The sequence below is a fragment of the Entelurus aequoreus genome, linkage group LG10 (assembly GCF_033978785.1).
Source record: "Entelurus aequoreus isolate RoL-2023_Sb linkage group LG10, RoL_Eaeq_v1.1, whole genome shotgun sequence".
NCBI classification, from domain to species: domain Eukaryota; kingdom Metazoa; phylum Chordata; class Actinopteri; order Syngnathiformes; family Syngnathidae; genus Entelurus; species Entelurus aequoreus.
The window spans coordinates 43,247,924-43,263,386 of NC_084740.1; the positions used below are offsets into that span (position 1 = coordinate 43,247,924).

The 15,463-nt window shown below is 30.4% G+C and overlaps 1 protein-coding gene across 1 annotated transcript in view; it reads left to right on the plus strand.

Moving 5' to 3' along the window:
* The window catches only part of LOC133658657 (tyrosine-protein kinase receptor UFO), a 101,219-nt gene that overhangs the window by 74,322 nt on the left and 11,434 nt on the right, over positions 1-15,463 (plus strand). The window contains exons 13-17 of the mRNA XM_062060919.1: positions 5,017-5,112; positions 5,310-5,387; positions 5,452-5,544; positions 5,632-5,753; positions 7,891-8,000. Of these exons, the coding sequence (XP_061916903.1) occupies positions 5,017-5,112; positions 5,310-5,387; positions 5,452-5,544; positions 5,632-5,753; positions 7,891-8,000 (499 nt within the window). The remainder of the gene's footprint in view (positions 1-5,016; positions 5,113-5,309; positions 5,388-5,451; positions 5,545-5,631; positions 5,754-7,890; positions 8,001-15,463) is intronic.

Genomic DNA, 15,463 nt, shown 5'->3' on the forward strand with positions numbered 1-15,463 from the left:
TGTGTGTGATCTCATGTGCGATACAAGCAGTCCTGCAGCGTGTTTACTTGTGTGTGATCTCATGTGCGATACAAGCAGTCCTGCAGCGTGTTTACTTGTGTGTGATCTCATGTGCGTAACAAGCAGTCCTGCAGTGTATTTACTTGTGTGCGATATAAGGTGCAATACAAGCAGTCCTGCAGCGTGTTTACTCGTGTGCGATCTCATGTGCGATACAAGCAGTCCTGCAGTGTATTTACTTGTGTGCGATATAAGGTGCAATACAAGCAGTCCTGCAGCGTGTTTACTTGTGTGTGATATCGTGTGCAATACAAGCAGTCCTGAAGCATGTTTACTTGTGTGTGATATCATGTGCGATACAGGCAGTCCTGCAGCATGTTTACTTGTGTGTGATATCATGTGCGATACAGGCAGTCCTGCAGCATGTTTACTTGTGTGTGATATCGTGTGCGATGCAAACAGTCCTGCAGTGTGTTTACCTGTGTGTGATATCGTGTGCGATACAAGCAGTCCTGCAGCGTGTTTACTTGTGTGTGATCTCATGTGCGATACAAGCAGTCCTGAAGTGTATTTACTTGTGTGCGATATAAGGTACAATACAAGCAGTCCTGCAGCGTGTTTACTTGTGTGCGATCTCATGTGCGATACAAGCAGTCCTGCAGCGTGTTTACTTGTGTGCGATATCAGGTGTTATGCAAGCAGTCCTGCAGCGTGTTTACTTGTGTGTGATATCAGGTGTGATACAAGCAGTCCTGCAGCGTGTTTACTTGTGTGCGATCTCATGTGCGATACAAGCAGTCCTGCAGCGTGTTTACTTGTGTGTGATCTCATGTGCGATACAAGCAGTCCTGCAGCGTATTTACTTGTGTGTGATCTCATGTGCGATACAAGCAGTCCTGCAGCGTGTTTACTTGTGTGTGATCTCATGTGCGATACAAGCAGTCCTGCAGCGTGTTTACTTGTGTGTGATCTCATGTGCGATACAAGCAGTCCTGCAGTGTATTTACTTGTGTGCGATATAAGGTGCAATACAAGCAGTCCTGCAGCGTGTTTACTCGTGTGCGATCTCATGTGCGATACAAGCAGTCCTGCAGTGTATTTACTTGTGTGCGATATAAGGTGCAATACAAGCAGTCCTGCAGCGTGTTTACTTGTGTGCGATCTCATGTGCGATACAAGCAGTCCTGCAGCGTGTTTACTTGTGTGCGATATCAGGTGTTATGCAAGCAGTCCTGCAGCGTGTTTACTTGTGTGTGATATCAGGTGTGATACAAGCAGTCCTGCAGCGTGTTTACTTGTGTGCGATCTCATGTGCGATACAAGCAGTCCTGCAGCGTGTTTACTTGTGTGTGATCTCATGTGCGATACAAGCAGTCCTGCAGCGTATTTACTTGTGTGTGATCTCATGTGCGATACAAGCAGTCCTGCAGCGTGTTTACTTGTCTGTGATCTCATGTGCGATACAAGCAGTCCTGCAGCGTGTTTACTTGTGTGTGATCTCATGTGCGATACAAGCAGTCCTGCAGTGTATTTACTTGTGTGCGATATAAGGTGCAATACAAGCAGTCCTGCAGCGTGTTTACTCGTGTGCGATCTCATGTGCGATACAAGCAGTCCTGCAGCGTGTTTACTTCTGTGCGATCTCATGTGCGATACAAGCAGTCCTGCAGCGTGTTTACTTGTGTGCGATATCAGGTGTGATACAAGCAGACCTGCAGTGTGTTTACTTGTGTGCGATATCAGGTGTTATGCAAGCAGTCCTGCAGCGTGTTTACTTGTGTGCGATCTCATGTGCGATACAAGCAGTCCTGCAGCGTGTTTACTTGTGTGTGATCTTATGTGCAATACAAGCAGTCCTGCAGCGTGTTCACTTGTGTGCGATATCAGGTGCGATACAAGGAGTCCAAGGTTCTTCTTTTTTAACAAACTTGTCCTCGGGAATTTCCCCAAATGAGCCCAATTGGAAATCAGCGATATGAGACCGACGGATGACGATAGATTGCGAAGGATTTTGGGGTGTGCCCTAAAATGTGGGAGGAGCCACAAGTCCCGTCTGTAGCGGTACACAATAGAAGCAGAACAACCTTTGATGGCGCTATCCTCACGTGTGATGCCATGCAGGTCAAGATTGCAGACAGCGATACACAAGTGTAAACACACACCTGTATCGCCCCTCATGTAGTGAAGACCTCCCTTACAAGTCGCAGCTCGCAGTGAAGCAGAAGAATGTTGGGAGGAAAGAATGTCAGGTGGGGAAGTATTTGTGTGCGCACGCTGTAGTAGTAGTAGTAGTAGTACCTTGTCATGATAGCACTCGCTGATACTTGCAGATCATTGATATCACTTCTGCTGTCAGCGTTGTCACGCATGTGCAAGAAGTGCTCCATCACAATAAAATACATTAAGAAGCGTGTTAATTGTAATTTGTGGACAACAGGAACTGCTCCATCACAATAAAATACATTAAGAAGCGTATTAATTGTAGTTTGTGGACAACAGGAAGTGCTCCATCACAATAAAATACATTAAGAAGCGTATTAATTGTAGTTTGTGGACAACAGGAAGTGCACCATCACAATAAAAAACATTAAGAAGCGTATTAATTGTAGTTTGTGGACAACAGGAAGTGCTCCATCACAGTAAAATACATTAAGAAGCGTATTAATTGTATTTTGTGGACAACAGGAAGTGTTCCATCACAATAAAATACATTAAGAAGCGTATTAATTGTAGTTTATGGACAACAGGAAGTGCTCCATCACAATAAAAGTAATTACGCGCATTGATTGTATTTGTGGAGAACAGGAAGTGTTCCGTCACAATAAAAGCCATGATTGTAGTTTGTGGAGAACAGGAAGTGGTCCGTCACAATAAAATGCATGAAAAAGAAGCATTTTGATTGCAGTTGGGGAGAACAAGAAGGGGTCCGTCACAATAAAAGCCATGATTGTAGTTTGTGGAGAACAGGGAGTGGTCCGTCACAGTAAAATACATTAAGAAGCGTATTAATTGTAGTTTGTGGACAACAGGAAGTGCTCCATCACAATAAAATACATTAAGAAGCGTATTAATTGTAGTTTATGGACAACAGGAAGTGCTCCATCACAATAAAATTAATTACGCGCATTGATTGTAATTGTGGAGAACAGGAAGTGTTCCGTCACAATAAAACTCATGATTGTAGTTTGTGGACAACAGGAAGTGTTCCGTCACAATAAAAGCCATGATTGTAGTTTGTGGAGAACAGGAAGTGGTCCCTCACAATAAAATGCATGAAAAAGAAGCATTTTGATTGCAGTTGGGGAGAACAAGAAGGGGTCCGTCACAATAAAAGCCATGATTGTAGTTTGTGGAGAACAGGAAGGGGTCCGTCACTATAAAATACATGAAGAAGAAGCGTATTGATTGCAGTTTGTGGAGAACAGGAAGAGGTCCGTCACAATAAAAGCCATGATTGTAGTTTGTGGAGAACAGGAAGTGGTCCGTCACAATAAAATACATGAAGAAGAAGCGTATTGATTGCAGTTTGTGGAGAACAGGAAGAGGTCCATCACAATAAAAGCCATGTTTGTAGTTTGTGGACAACAGGAAGTGGTCCGTCACAATAAAACTCATGATTGTAGTTTGTGGAGAACAGGAAGTGTTCCGTCACAATAAAAGCCATGATTGTAGTTTGTGGAGAACAGGAAGTAGTCCATCACAATAAAATGCATGAAAAAGAAGCATTTTGATTGCAGTTGGGGAGAACAAGAAGGGGTCCGTCACAATAAAAGCCATGATTGTAGTTTGTGGAGAACAGGAAGTGTTCCGTCACAATAAAAGCCATGACTGTAGTTTGTGGAGAATAGGAAGTGGTCCGTCACAATAAAATGCATGAAAAAGAAGCATTTTGATTGCAGTTGGGGAGAACAAGAAGGGGTCCGTCACAATAAAAGCCATGATTGTAGTTTGTGGAGAACAGGAAGTGGTCCGTCACAATAAAATACATGAAGAAGAAGCGTATTGATTGCAGTTTGTGGAGAACAGGAAGAGGTCCGTCACAATAAAAGCCATGATTGTAGTTTGTGGAGAACAGGAAGTGGTCCGTCACAATAAAATGCATGAAAAAGAAGCATTTTGATTGCAGTTGGGGAGAACAAGAAGGGGTCCGTCACAATAAAAGCCATGATTGTAGTTTGTGGAGAACAGGAAGTGGTCCGTCACAATAAAAGCCATGATTGTAGTTTGTGGAGAACAGGAAGAGGTTCGTCACAATAAAAGCCATGATTGTAGTTTGTGGAGAACAGGAAGAGGTTCGTCACAATAAAAGCCGTGATTGTAGTTTGTGGAGAACAGGAAGTGGTCCGTCACAATAAAAGCCATGATTGTAGTTTGTGGAGAACAGGAAGAGGTTCGTCACAATAAAAGCCATGATTGTAGTTTGTGGAGAACAGGAAGTGGTCCGTCACAATAAAAGCCATGATTGTAGTTTGTGGAGAACAGGAAGAGGTTCATCACAATAAAAGCCATGATTGTAGTTTGTGGAGAACAGGAAGTGGTCCGTCACAATAAAAGCCATGATTGTAGTTTGTGGAGAACAGGAAGAGGTTCATCACAATAAAAGCCATGATTGTAGTTTGTGGAGAACAGGATGTGGTCTGTCACAATAAAAGCCATGATTGTAGTTTGTGGAGAACAGGAAGTGGTCTGTCACAATAAAAGCCATGATTGTAGTTTGTGGAGAACAGGAAGTGGTCCGTCACAATAAAAGCCATGATTGTAGTTTGTGGAGAACAGGAAGAGGTTCATCACAATAAAAGCCATGATTGTAGTTTGTGGAGAACAGGATGTGGTCTGTCACAATAAAAGCCATGATTGTAGTTTGTGGATAACAGGAAGTGGTCCGTCACAATAAAAGCCATGATTGTAGTTTGTGTAGAACAGGAAGTGCTGTGTCAGAATAAAAGCCATGATTGTAGTTTGTGTAGAACAGGAAGTGCTGTGTCAAAATAAAAGCCGTGGTTGTGTTGTGTGCAGTGAACAGTTTGGGCATCAGTGATGATCTGAAGCAGAAGCTGCAGGATGTGATGGTGGATCGACACAAGCTGACTCTGGGAAAGACGCTGGGAGAAGGTAAAGGAGCAAATAAGGACATATTTGTGTTCAAATATGTCCTTATTTAAAAAATAAGTACAAACAATAGGGAATTTTATTTTATACATTTATATTTTTTGTTTCCCCTGTTTTGTAATTTTCCAGAGTCCTTTGAGTGTAATAATTGATCATGTCTCTGCTGCCCCCTGGTGGTGATGTGTGTTTGTGCGCCGCAGGAGAGTTTGGCTCAGTGATGGAAGGCCAGCTGACTCAGGAAGATTGTGTCCTGCGTGTGGCCGTCAAGACCATGAAGAGTAAGTCCACAAGGTCCCAGCTGCTCTCACACATATTTGCAAAAAGCCACCTCTCTGCTCGCAGTCGCCATCTGCACGCGCTCAGAAATGGAGGACTTCCTGCGTGAGGCCGTCTGCATGAAGGACTTTGACCACGCCAACGTCATGAGGCTGCTGGGTGAGACGCCAGCATCGCCACAAACATGGCCGACACGCACACACACACACACACGCCAAGGAGATGACGCAGCGTGTGTGTCGGCAGGTGTGTGTCTGCAGACGGTGGAGAGCGAGGGCTACCCGTCCCCCGTGGTCATCCTGCCCTACATGAAGCATGGCGACCTGCACAGCTACCTTCTCTACTCACGCCTGGGAGACTGTCCTGTGGTGAGTGCACGCTTATACATACTAATAATAATAATAATAATGATAGTAATAATAGTAATGATGATAATAGTAATAATAATGATCGTAATAATAATAATAATAATAGTAATAATAATCCATCCATTTTCTACCGCTTATTCCCTTCGGGGTCGCGGGGGTGCTGGAGCCTATCTCAGCTGCATCCGGGCGGAAGGTGGGGTACACCCTGGACAAGTCGCCACCTCATCGCAGTAGTAATCAATCAATCAATGTTTATTTATATAGCCCTAAATCACAAGTGTCTCAAAGGGCTGCACAAGCCACAACGACATCCTCGGTACAGAGCCCACATACGGGCAAGGAAAAACTCACCCCAGTGGGATGTCGGTGAATGACTATGAGAAACCTTGGAGAGGTAATAAATGTTACCCACATAGGTAATAATAATGATAGTAATAATAATAATAATAATGATAGTAATAATAGTAACAATAATAATAATAATAGTAATAATAATGAGATGTAATAATAATAATGATAGTAATAATAGTAATAATACTAATAGTAATAATAATAATGATAGCAATATCAGTAACAATAATAATAATAATAATAATAGTAATATAAATGAGATGTAATAATAATAATGATAGTAATAATACTAATAGTAATAATAATGATAGCAATAATAATAATAGCAATAATAATGATACTAATAATAGTAATAATAATGATAGTAATAATAGTAATATTAAAAATAATAGTAATAATAATGATAATAGTAATAATAATTATCGTAATAATGATAATGATAGCAATAATATAGTAATAATAGTAATAATGATAGTAATAATAATAATAGTAATAATAATGATAGTAATAATAGTAATAATAATAATAATAATTATGATAATAGTAATAACAATAATGATAGTAATAATAATATTAATAATAGTAATACTAATAATAATAGTAATAATGATGATAATAATAATAATGGTAATAATGATAATAATATTAGTAGTAATACTAGTAATAATAATAATATCAATTATCATAATACAAATAATAATAGTAATAATAATAATAATAATGAAAGTAATAATAATAATAGTAATAACAATAGTAATAATAATAATGGTAATAATAATAGTAATGATATTTATGATAATAATAATAATAATAATAGTAATTATATTTATGATAATAATAATAATAATAATGGTAATAAAAATAATAATAGTAATAATAAAAATAATGATGGTAATAATAATAATAATACTAGTAATAATAATAGTAATAGTATTAATAATATAATAATTATGATAATAATTATAGTAGAAATTATAATAATAATAATAATAATAATGACAACAGTAATAATAATACTACTACTAATAATAATAATAATAGTAATAATAATAATAGTAATAATAATAATGATAATAATAATAATAATAGTGCGTAAAGTCGCCGCATCCCGATTGAATTATTGCTGTTTTACCCAAATTAAATATCTCATGTATTGACAACTTTTTTGATGCACTTTCTCTTTAACTCCTGCCTCATCAATAACACATCTCCACGTTGCTGTGACTTCAACATATAAATGATTTTTTTCATGCTCTAACTCAAGGGTGTCCAAAGTGCGATCCGAGGGCCAATTTTGACCAATTTTAATTCATTTATCGAGATGTTATTACTAATGCTGTGAAACGATTAAAAAAAATCACTGTTATATCACTGTTAGCATCTTTAATGTACAAAATGTACAGTTTGCATCCTTCTGTTTTACTTTAAAAGTCTGGACACCTCCGCTCAAACTATCAGCAATCATTCCGCCGCTCATCAGTATCAGACAATTTTCACGAAAACGTTTGTGGGAAAGCTGACAGGATTTATTTGTACTCTCCTGGCTAATTGTGTGTCTCCATACACAGTGTGGAGCCGCTCCTCTAAACTAATAAAAATAAACAGCATGTATTCAGTATCATTCTCATCAAGTAGTATTATCACTGGAGAATGACGCGTATTGGTATCGGCCGATCTCGCTCATAGACTGTATCAGAATCTCCTCTGTGCTTGTTTGTGCCGCCCCCTGCTGGCCGCAGCGCTCACCTGCTCGTTTGTGCCGCTCACCTGCTCGTTTGTGCCGCAGTACCTTCCTGCGCAGATGCTGGTCAAGTTCATGGCGGACATCGCCCGCGGCATGGAGTACCTGAGCAGCAAGAACTTCATCCACAGAGACCTCGCCGCACGCAACTGCATGTACGTATCTTGTCGGCCAGGTGCATGCTGGGTAGTTTGGTGTGGAACAGAAATAATGATAATAACATTCCTCATGAATCAGTCGTGTTAGTCTTGCATCACGCTGACGGGAAATGGAACAAAACGAGGGATCAAATGGGACAAAAATAAATAAATGATATAAAAATATAATAATATAATAATACTACCTACTCAGTGGTTAGAGTGTCCGCCCTGAGATGGGGAGGTTGTGAGTTTCAAACCCCGGCTGAGTTATACCAAATACCATTACCTCCCTACTTGGTACTCAGCATCAAGGGTTGGAATTGGGGGTTAAATCACCAAAAATTATTCCCGGGCGCGGCCACCGCTGCTGCTCACTGCTCCCCTCACCTCCCAGGGGGTGATCAAGGGTGATGGGTCAAATGCAGACGATAATTTCGCCACACCTAGTGTGTGTGTGACTATCATTGCTACTTTAATAAATTAATAACTTTATTCATCCTTGTGTAAAACTAATTAGAATAGCAATTAAATACATGCATGTGTTATTAAATGTCATTTTACATTAAATAAATTACTGATATATTTAGGTAACATTGACTTATTATATGCATACATCAATGTGTTATTAAATGTCATTTTAAATTAAATATATAAATTATATATTTAGGTAACATTGACATATTATATGCATACATCAATGTGTTATTAAATGTCATTTTACATTAAATAAATTAATGATATATTTAGGTAACATTTACTTATTATATGCATACATCAATGTGTTATTAAATGTCATTTTACATTGAATAAATTACTGATATATTTAGGTAACATTGATTATTATATACATACATCAATGTGTTATTAAATGTCATTTTACATTAAATAAATTAATGATATATTTAGGTAACATTTACTTATTATATGCATACATCAATGTGTTATTAAATGTCATTTTACATTAAATAAATTAATGATATATTTAGGTAACATTTACTTATTATATGCATACATCACTGTGTTATTAAATGTCATTTAAAAAAAAATACATTAAATAAATGTATGATATATTTAGGTAACATTGAATTATTATAGGCATACATCAATGTGTTATTAAATGTCATTTTACATTAAATAAATTAATGATATATTTAGGTAACATTGACTTATTATATGCATACATCAATGTGTTATTAAATGTCATTTTACATTAAATAAATTAATGATATATTTAGGTAACATTGATTTATTATATGCATACATCAATGTGTTATTAAATGTCATTTTACATTAAATAAATTAATGATATATTTAGGTAACATTGACTTATTATATGCATACATCAATGTGTTATTAAATGTCATTTTACATTAAATAAATTAATGATATATTTAGGTAACATTGACTTATTATATGCATACATCAATGTGTTATTAAATGTCATTTTACATTAAATAAATTAATGATATATTTAGGTAACATTTACTTATTATATGCATACATCACTGTGTTATTAAATGTCATTTTACATTGAATAAATTACTGATATATTTAGGTAACATTGATTATTATATGCATACATCAATGTGTTATTAAATGTCATTTTACATTAAATAAATTAATGATATATTTAGGTAACATTGATTATTATATGCATACATCAATGTGTTATTAAATGTCATTTTACATTAAATAAATTAATGATATATTTAGGTAACATTTACTTATTATATGCATACATCACTGTGTTATTAAATGTCATTTTACATTGAATAAATTACTGATATATTTAGGTAACATTGATTATTATATGCATACATCAATGTGTTATTAAATGTAATTTTACATTAAATAAATTAATGATATATTTAGGCAACATTTACTTATTATATGCATACATCAATGTGTTATTAAATGTCATTTTACATTAAATAAATTAATGATATATTTAGGTAACATTTACTTATTATATGCATACATCACTGTGTTATTAAATGTCATTTTTTTAAAAATACATTAAATAAATGTATGATATATTTAGGTAACATTGACTTATTATAGGCATACATCAATGTGTTATTAAATGTCATTTTACATTAAATAAATTAGTGATATATTTAGGTAACATTGACTTATTATATGCATACATCAATGTGTTATTAAATGTAATTTTACATTAAATAAATTAATGATATATTTAGGTAACATTGATTATTATATGGATACATCAATGTGTTATTAAATGTCATTTTACATTAAATAAATTAATGATATATTTAGGTAACATTGACTTATTATATGCATACATCAATGTGTTATTAAATGTCATTTTACATTAAATAAATTAATGATATATTTAGCTAACATTGATTATTATATGCATACTTCAATGTGTTATTAAAAGTAATTTTAAAAAAAAATACATTAAATACATTTATGATATATTTAGGTAACATTGATTTATTATATGCATACATCAATGTGTTATTAAATGTCATTTTACATTAAATAAATTAATGATATATTTAGGTAACATTGATTATTATATGCATACATCAATGTGTTATTAAAAGTAATTAAAAAAAAACAACATTAAATACATTTATGATATATTTAGGTAACATTGATTTATTATAGGCATACATCAATGTGTTATTAAATGTCATTTTACATTAAATAAATTAATGATATATTTAGGTAACGTTGACTTATTATATGCATACATCAATGTGTTATTAAATGTAATTTTACATTAAATAAATTAATGATATATTTAGGTAACATTGACTTATTATATGCATACATCAATGTGTTATTAAATGTCATTTTTTAAAAATTAAAATATATTAAATAAATTTATGATATATTTAGGTAATATTGATTATTATATGCATACATCAATGTGTTATTAAAAGTAATTTAAAAAAAAAATACATTAAATAAATTTATGATATATTTAGGTAACATTGATTTATTATATGCATACATCAATGTGTTATTAAATGTCATTTTACATTAAATAAATTAATGATATATTTAGGTAACATTGACTTATTATAGGCATACATCAATGTGTTATTAAATGTCATTTTACATTAAATACATTACTGATATATTTAGGTAACATTGATTATTATATGCATACATCAATGTGTTATTAAATGTCATTTTACATTAAATAAATTACTGCTATATTTAGGTAACATTGATTATTATATGCATACATCAATGTGTTATTAAATGTCATTTTACATTAAATACATTACTGAGATATTTAGGTAACATTGACTTATTATAGGCATACATCAATGTGTTATTAAATGTCATTTTACATTAAATAAATTAATGATATATTTAGGTAACATTGACTTATTATATGCATACATCAATGTGTTATTGAATGTCATTTTACATTAAATAAATTACTGATATATTTAGGTAACATTGATTATTATATGCATACATCAATGTGTTATTAAAAGTAATTTTGAAAAAAAAATACATTAAATAAATTAATGATATATTTAGGTAACATTTACTTATTATATGCATACATCAATGTGTTATTAAATGTCATTTTACATTAAATACATTAATGATATATTTAGGTAACATTGACTTATTATATGCAAACATCAATGTGTTACTAAATGTCATTTTACATTAAATAAATTAATGATATATTTAGGTAACATTGACTTATTATATGCATACATCAATGTGTTATTAAATGTCATTTTACATTAAATACATTAATGATATATTTAGGTAACATTGATTATTATATGCATACATCAATGTGTTATTAAATGTCATTTTACATTAAATAAATTACTGATATATTTAGGTAACATTGACTTATTATATGCATACATCAATGTGTTATTAGATGTCATTTTACATTAAATAAATTACTGATATATTTAGGTAACATTGATTATTATATGCATACATCAATGTGTTATTAAAAGTAATTTTAAAAAAAATACATTAAATAAATTTATGATATATTTAGGTAACATTGATTTATTATATGCATACATCAATGTGTTATTAAATGTCATTTTGCATTAAATAAATTAATGATATATTTAGGTAACATTGATTATTATATGCATACATCAATGTGTTATTAAATGTCATTTTACATTAAATAAATTAATGATATATTTAGGTAACATTGATTATTATATGCATACATCAATGTGTTATTAAATGTCATTTTACATTAAATAAATTAATGATATATTTAGGTAACATTGACTTATTATATGCATACATCAATGTGTCATTAAATGTCATTTTACATTAAATAAATTACTGATATATTTAGGTAACATTGACTTATTATATGCATACATCAATGTGTTATTAAAAGTAATTTTAAAAAAAATACATTAAATAAATGTATGATATATTTAGGTAACATTGACTTATTATATGCATACATCAATGTGTTATTAAATGTCATTTTACATTAAATAAATTAATGATATATTTAGGCAACATTTACTTATTATATGCATACATCAATGTGTTATTAAATGTCATTTTACATTAAATAAATTACTGATATATTTAGGTAACATTGACTTATTATATGCATACATCAATGTGTTATTAAATGTCATTTTACATTAAATAAATTAATGATATATTTAGGTAACATTTACTTATTATATGCATACATCAATGTGTTATTAAATGTCATTTTACATTAAATAAATTCATGATATATTTAGGTAACATTGACTTATTATATGCATACATCAATGTGTTATTAAATGTCATTTTACATTAAATAAATTACTGATATATTTAGGTAACATTGATTTATTATATGCATACATCAATGTGTTATTAAATGTCATTTTACATTAAATAAATTAATGATATATTTAGGTAACATTTACTTATTATATGCATACATCAATGTGTTATTAAATGTCATTTTACATTAAATACATTAATGATATATTTAGGTAACATTGACTTATTATATGCATACATCAATGTGTTATTAAATGTCATTTTACATTAAATAAATTACTGATATATTTAGGTAACATTGACTTATTATATGCATACATCAATGTGTTATTAAAAGTCATTTTAAAAAAAAATACATTAAATAAATTTATGATATATTTAGGTAACATTGACTTATTATATGCATACATCAATGTGTTATTAAATGTCATTTTACATTAAATAAATTAATGATATATTTAGGTAACATTTACTTATTATATGCATACATCAATGTGTTATTAAATGTCATTTTACATTAAATAAATTAATAATATATTTAGGTAACATTTACTTATTATATGCATACATCAATGTGTTATTAAATGTCATTTTACATTAAATAAATTAATGATATATTTAGGTAACATTTACTTATTATATGCATACATCAATGTGTTATTAAATGTCATTTTACATTAAATAAATTAATGATATATTTAGGTAACATTGATTATTATATGCATACATCAATGTGTTATTAAATGTCATTTTACACTAAATAAATGACTGATATATTTAGGTAACATTGATTATTATATGCATACATCAATGTGTTATTAAAAGGAATTTAAAAAAAAAAAAATTAAATAAATGTATGATATATTTAGGTAACATTGATTTATTATATGCATACATCAATGTGTTATTAAATGTCATTTTACATTAAATAAATTACTGATATATTTAGGTAACATTGATTATTATATGCATACATCAATGTGTTATTAAATGTCATTTTACATTAAATAAATTAATGATATATTTAGGTAACATTGACTTATTATATGCATACATCAATGTGTTATTAAATGTCATTTTACATTAAATAAATTAATGATATATTTAGGTAACATTTACTTATTATATGCATACATCAATGTGTTATTAAATGTCATTTTACATTAAATAAATTAATAATATATTTAGGTAACATTTACTTATTATATGCATACATCAATGTGTTATTAAATGTCATTTTACATTAAATAAATTAATGATATATTTAGGTAACATTTACTTATTATATGCATACATCAATGTGTTATTAAATGTCATTTTACATTAAATAAATTAATGATATATTTAGGTAACATTGATTATTATATGCATACATCAATGTGTTATTAAATGTCATTTTACATTAAATAAATGACTGATGTATTTAGGTAACATTGGTTATTATATGCATACATCAATGTGTTATTAAATGTCATTTTACATTAAATAAATTAATGATATATTTAGGTAACATTGATTATTATATGCATACATCAATGTGTTATTAAATGTCATTTTACATTAAATAAATGACTGATATATTTAGGTAACATTGATTTATTATATGCATACATCAATGTGTTATTAAAAGTCATTTTACATTAAATAAATTAATGACATATTTAGGTAACATTTACTTTTTATATGCATACATCAATGTGTTATTAAATGTCATTTTACATTAAATACATTAATGATATATTTAGGTAACATTTACTTATTATAGGCATACATCAATGTGTTATTAAATGTCATTTTACATTAAATAAATTAATGATATATTTAGGTAACATTGATTATTATATGCATACATCAATGTGTTATTAAATGTCATTTTACATTAAATAAATTAATGATGTATTTAGGTAACATTGACTTATTATATGCATACATCAATGTGTTATTAAATGTCATTTTACATTAAATAAATTAATGATATATTTAGGTAACATTGACTTATTATATGCATACATCAATGTGTTATTAAATGTCATTTTACATTAAATAAATTAATGATATATTTAGGTAACATTGATTATTATATGCATACATCAATGTGTTATTAAAAGTAATTTAAAAAAAAATACATTAAATAAATTTATGATATATTTAGGTAACATTGATTAGTATATGCATACATCAATGTGTTATTAAATGTCATTTTACATTAAAATAAATGAATGACATGTAAGATTTCTCTATTAAATCATACATGAATACATAAATGTGTTATTAAAAGTAATGTATATAAAATAAAGTAATGACACATTTAAATAAGATTCTACTTATTAGATGCAAACATAAACACATACATGTTTTATTTTATATAATATTTAAAAAATGAATGACACATTTATGTAAGATTTGTTTAAGTTTAAATAAATACATAAATGTTATTAAATGTCATATTACTGTAAATATATAAATGACCCATTTAAGTAAGATTTATTTATTAAATGCATACTTAAATGTTGTTAAATGTAATTTTGCAATAAATCAATGACACATTTAAAGGCCTACTGAAACCCACTACTACCGACCACGCAGTCTGATAGTTTATATATCAATGATGAAATCTTAACATTATAACACATGCCAATACGGCCGGGTTAACTTATAAAGTGACATTTTAAATTTGCCGCTAAACTTCCGGTTCGAAACGCCTCTGA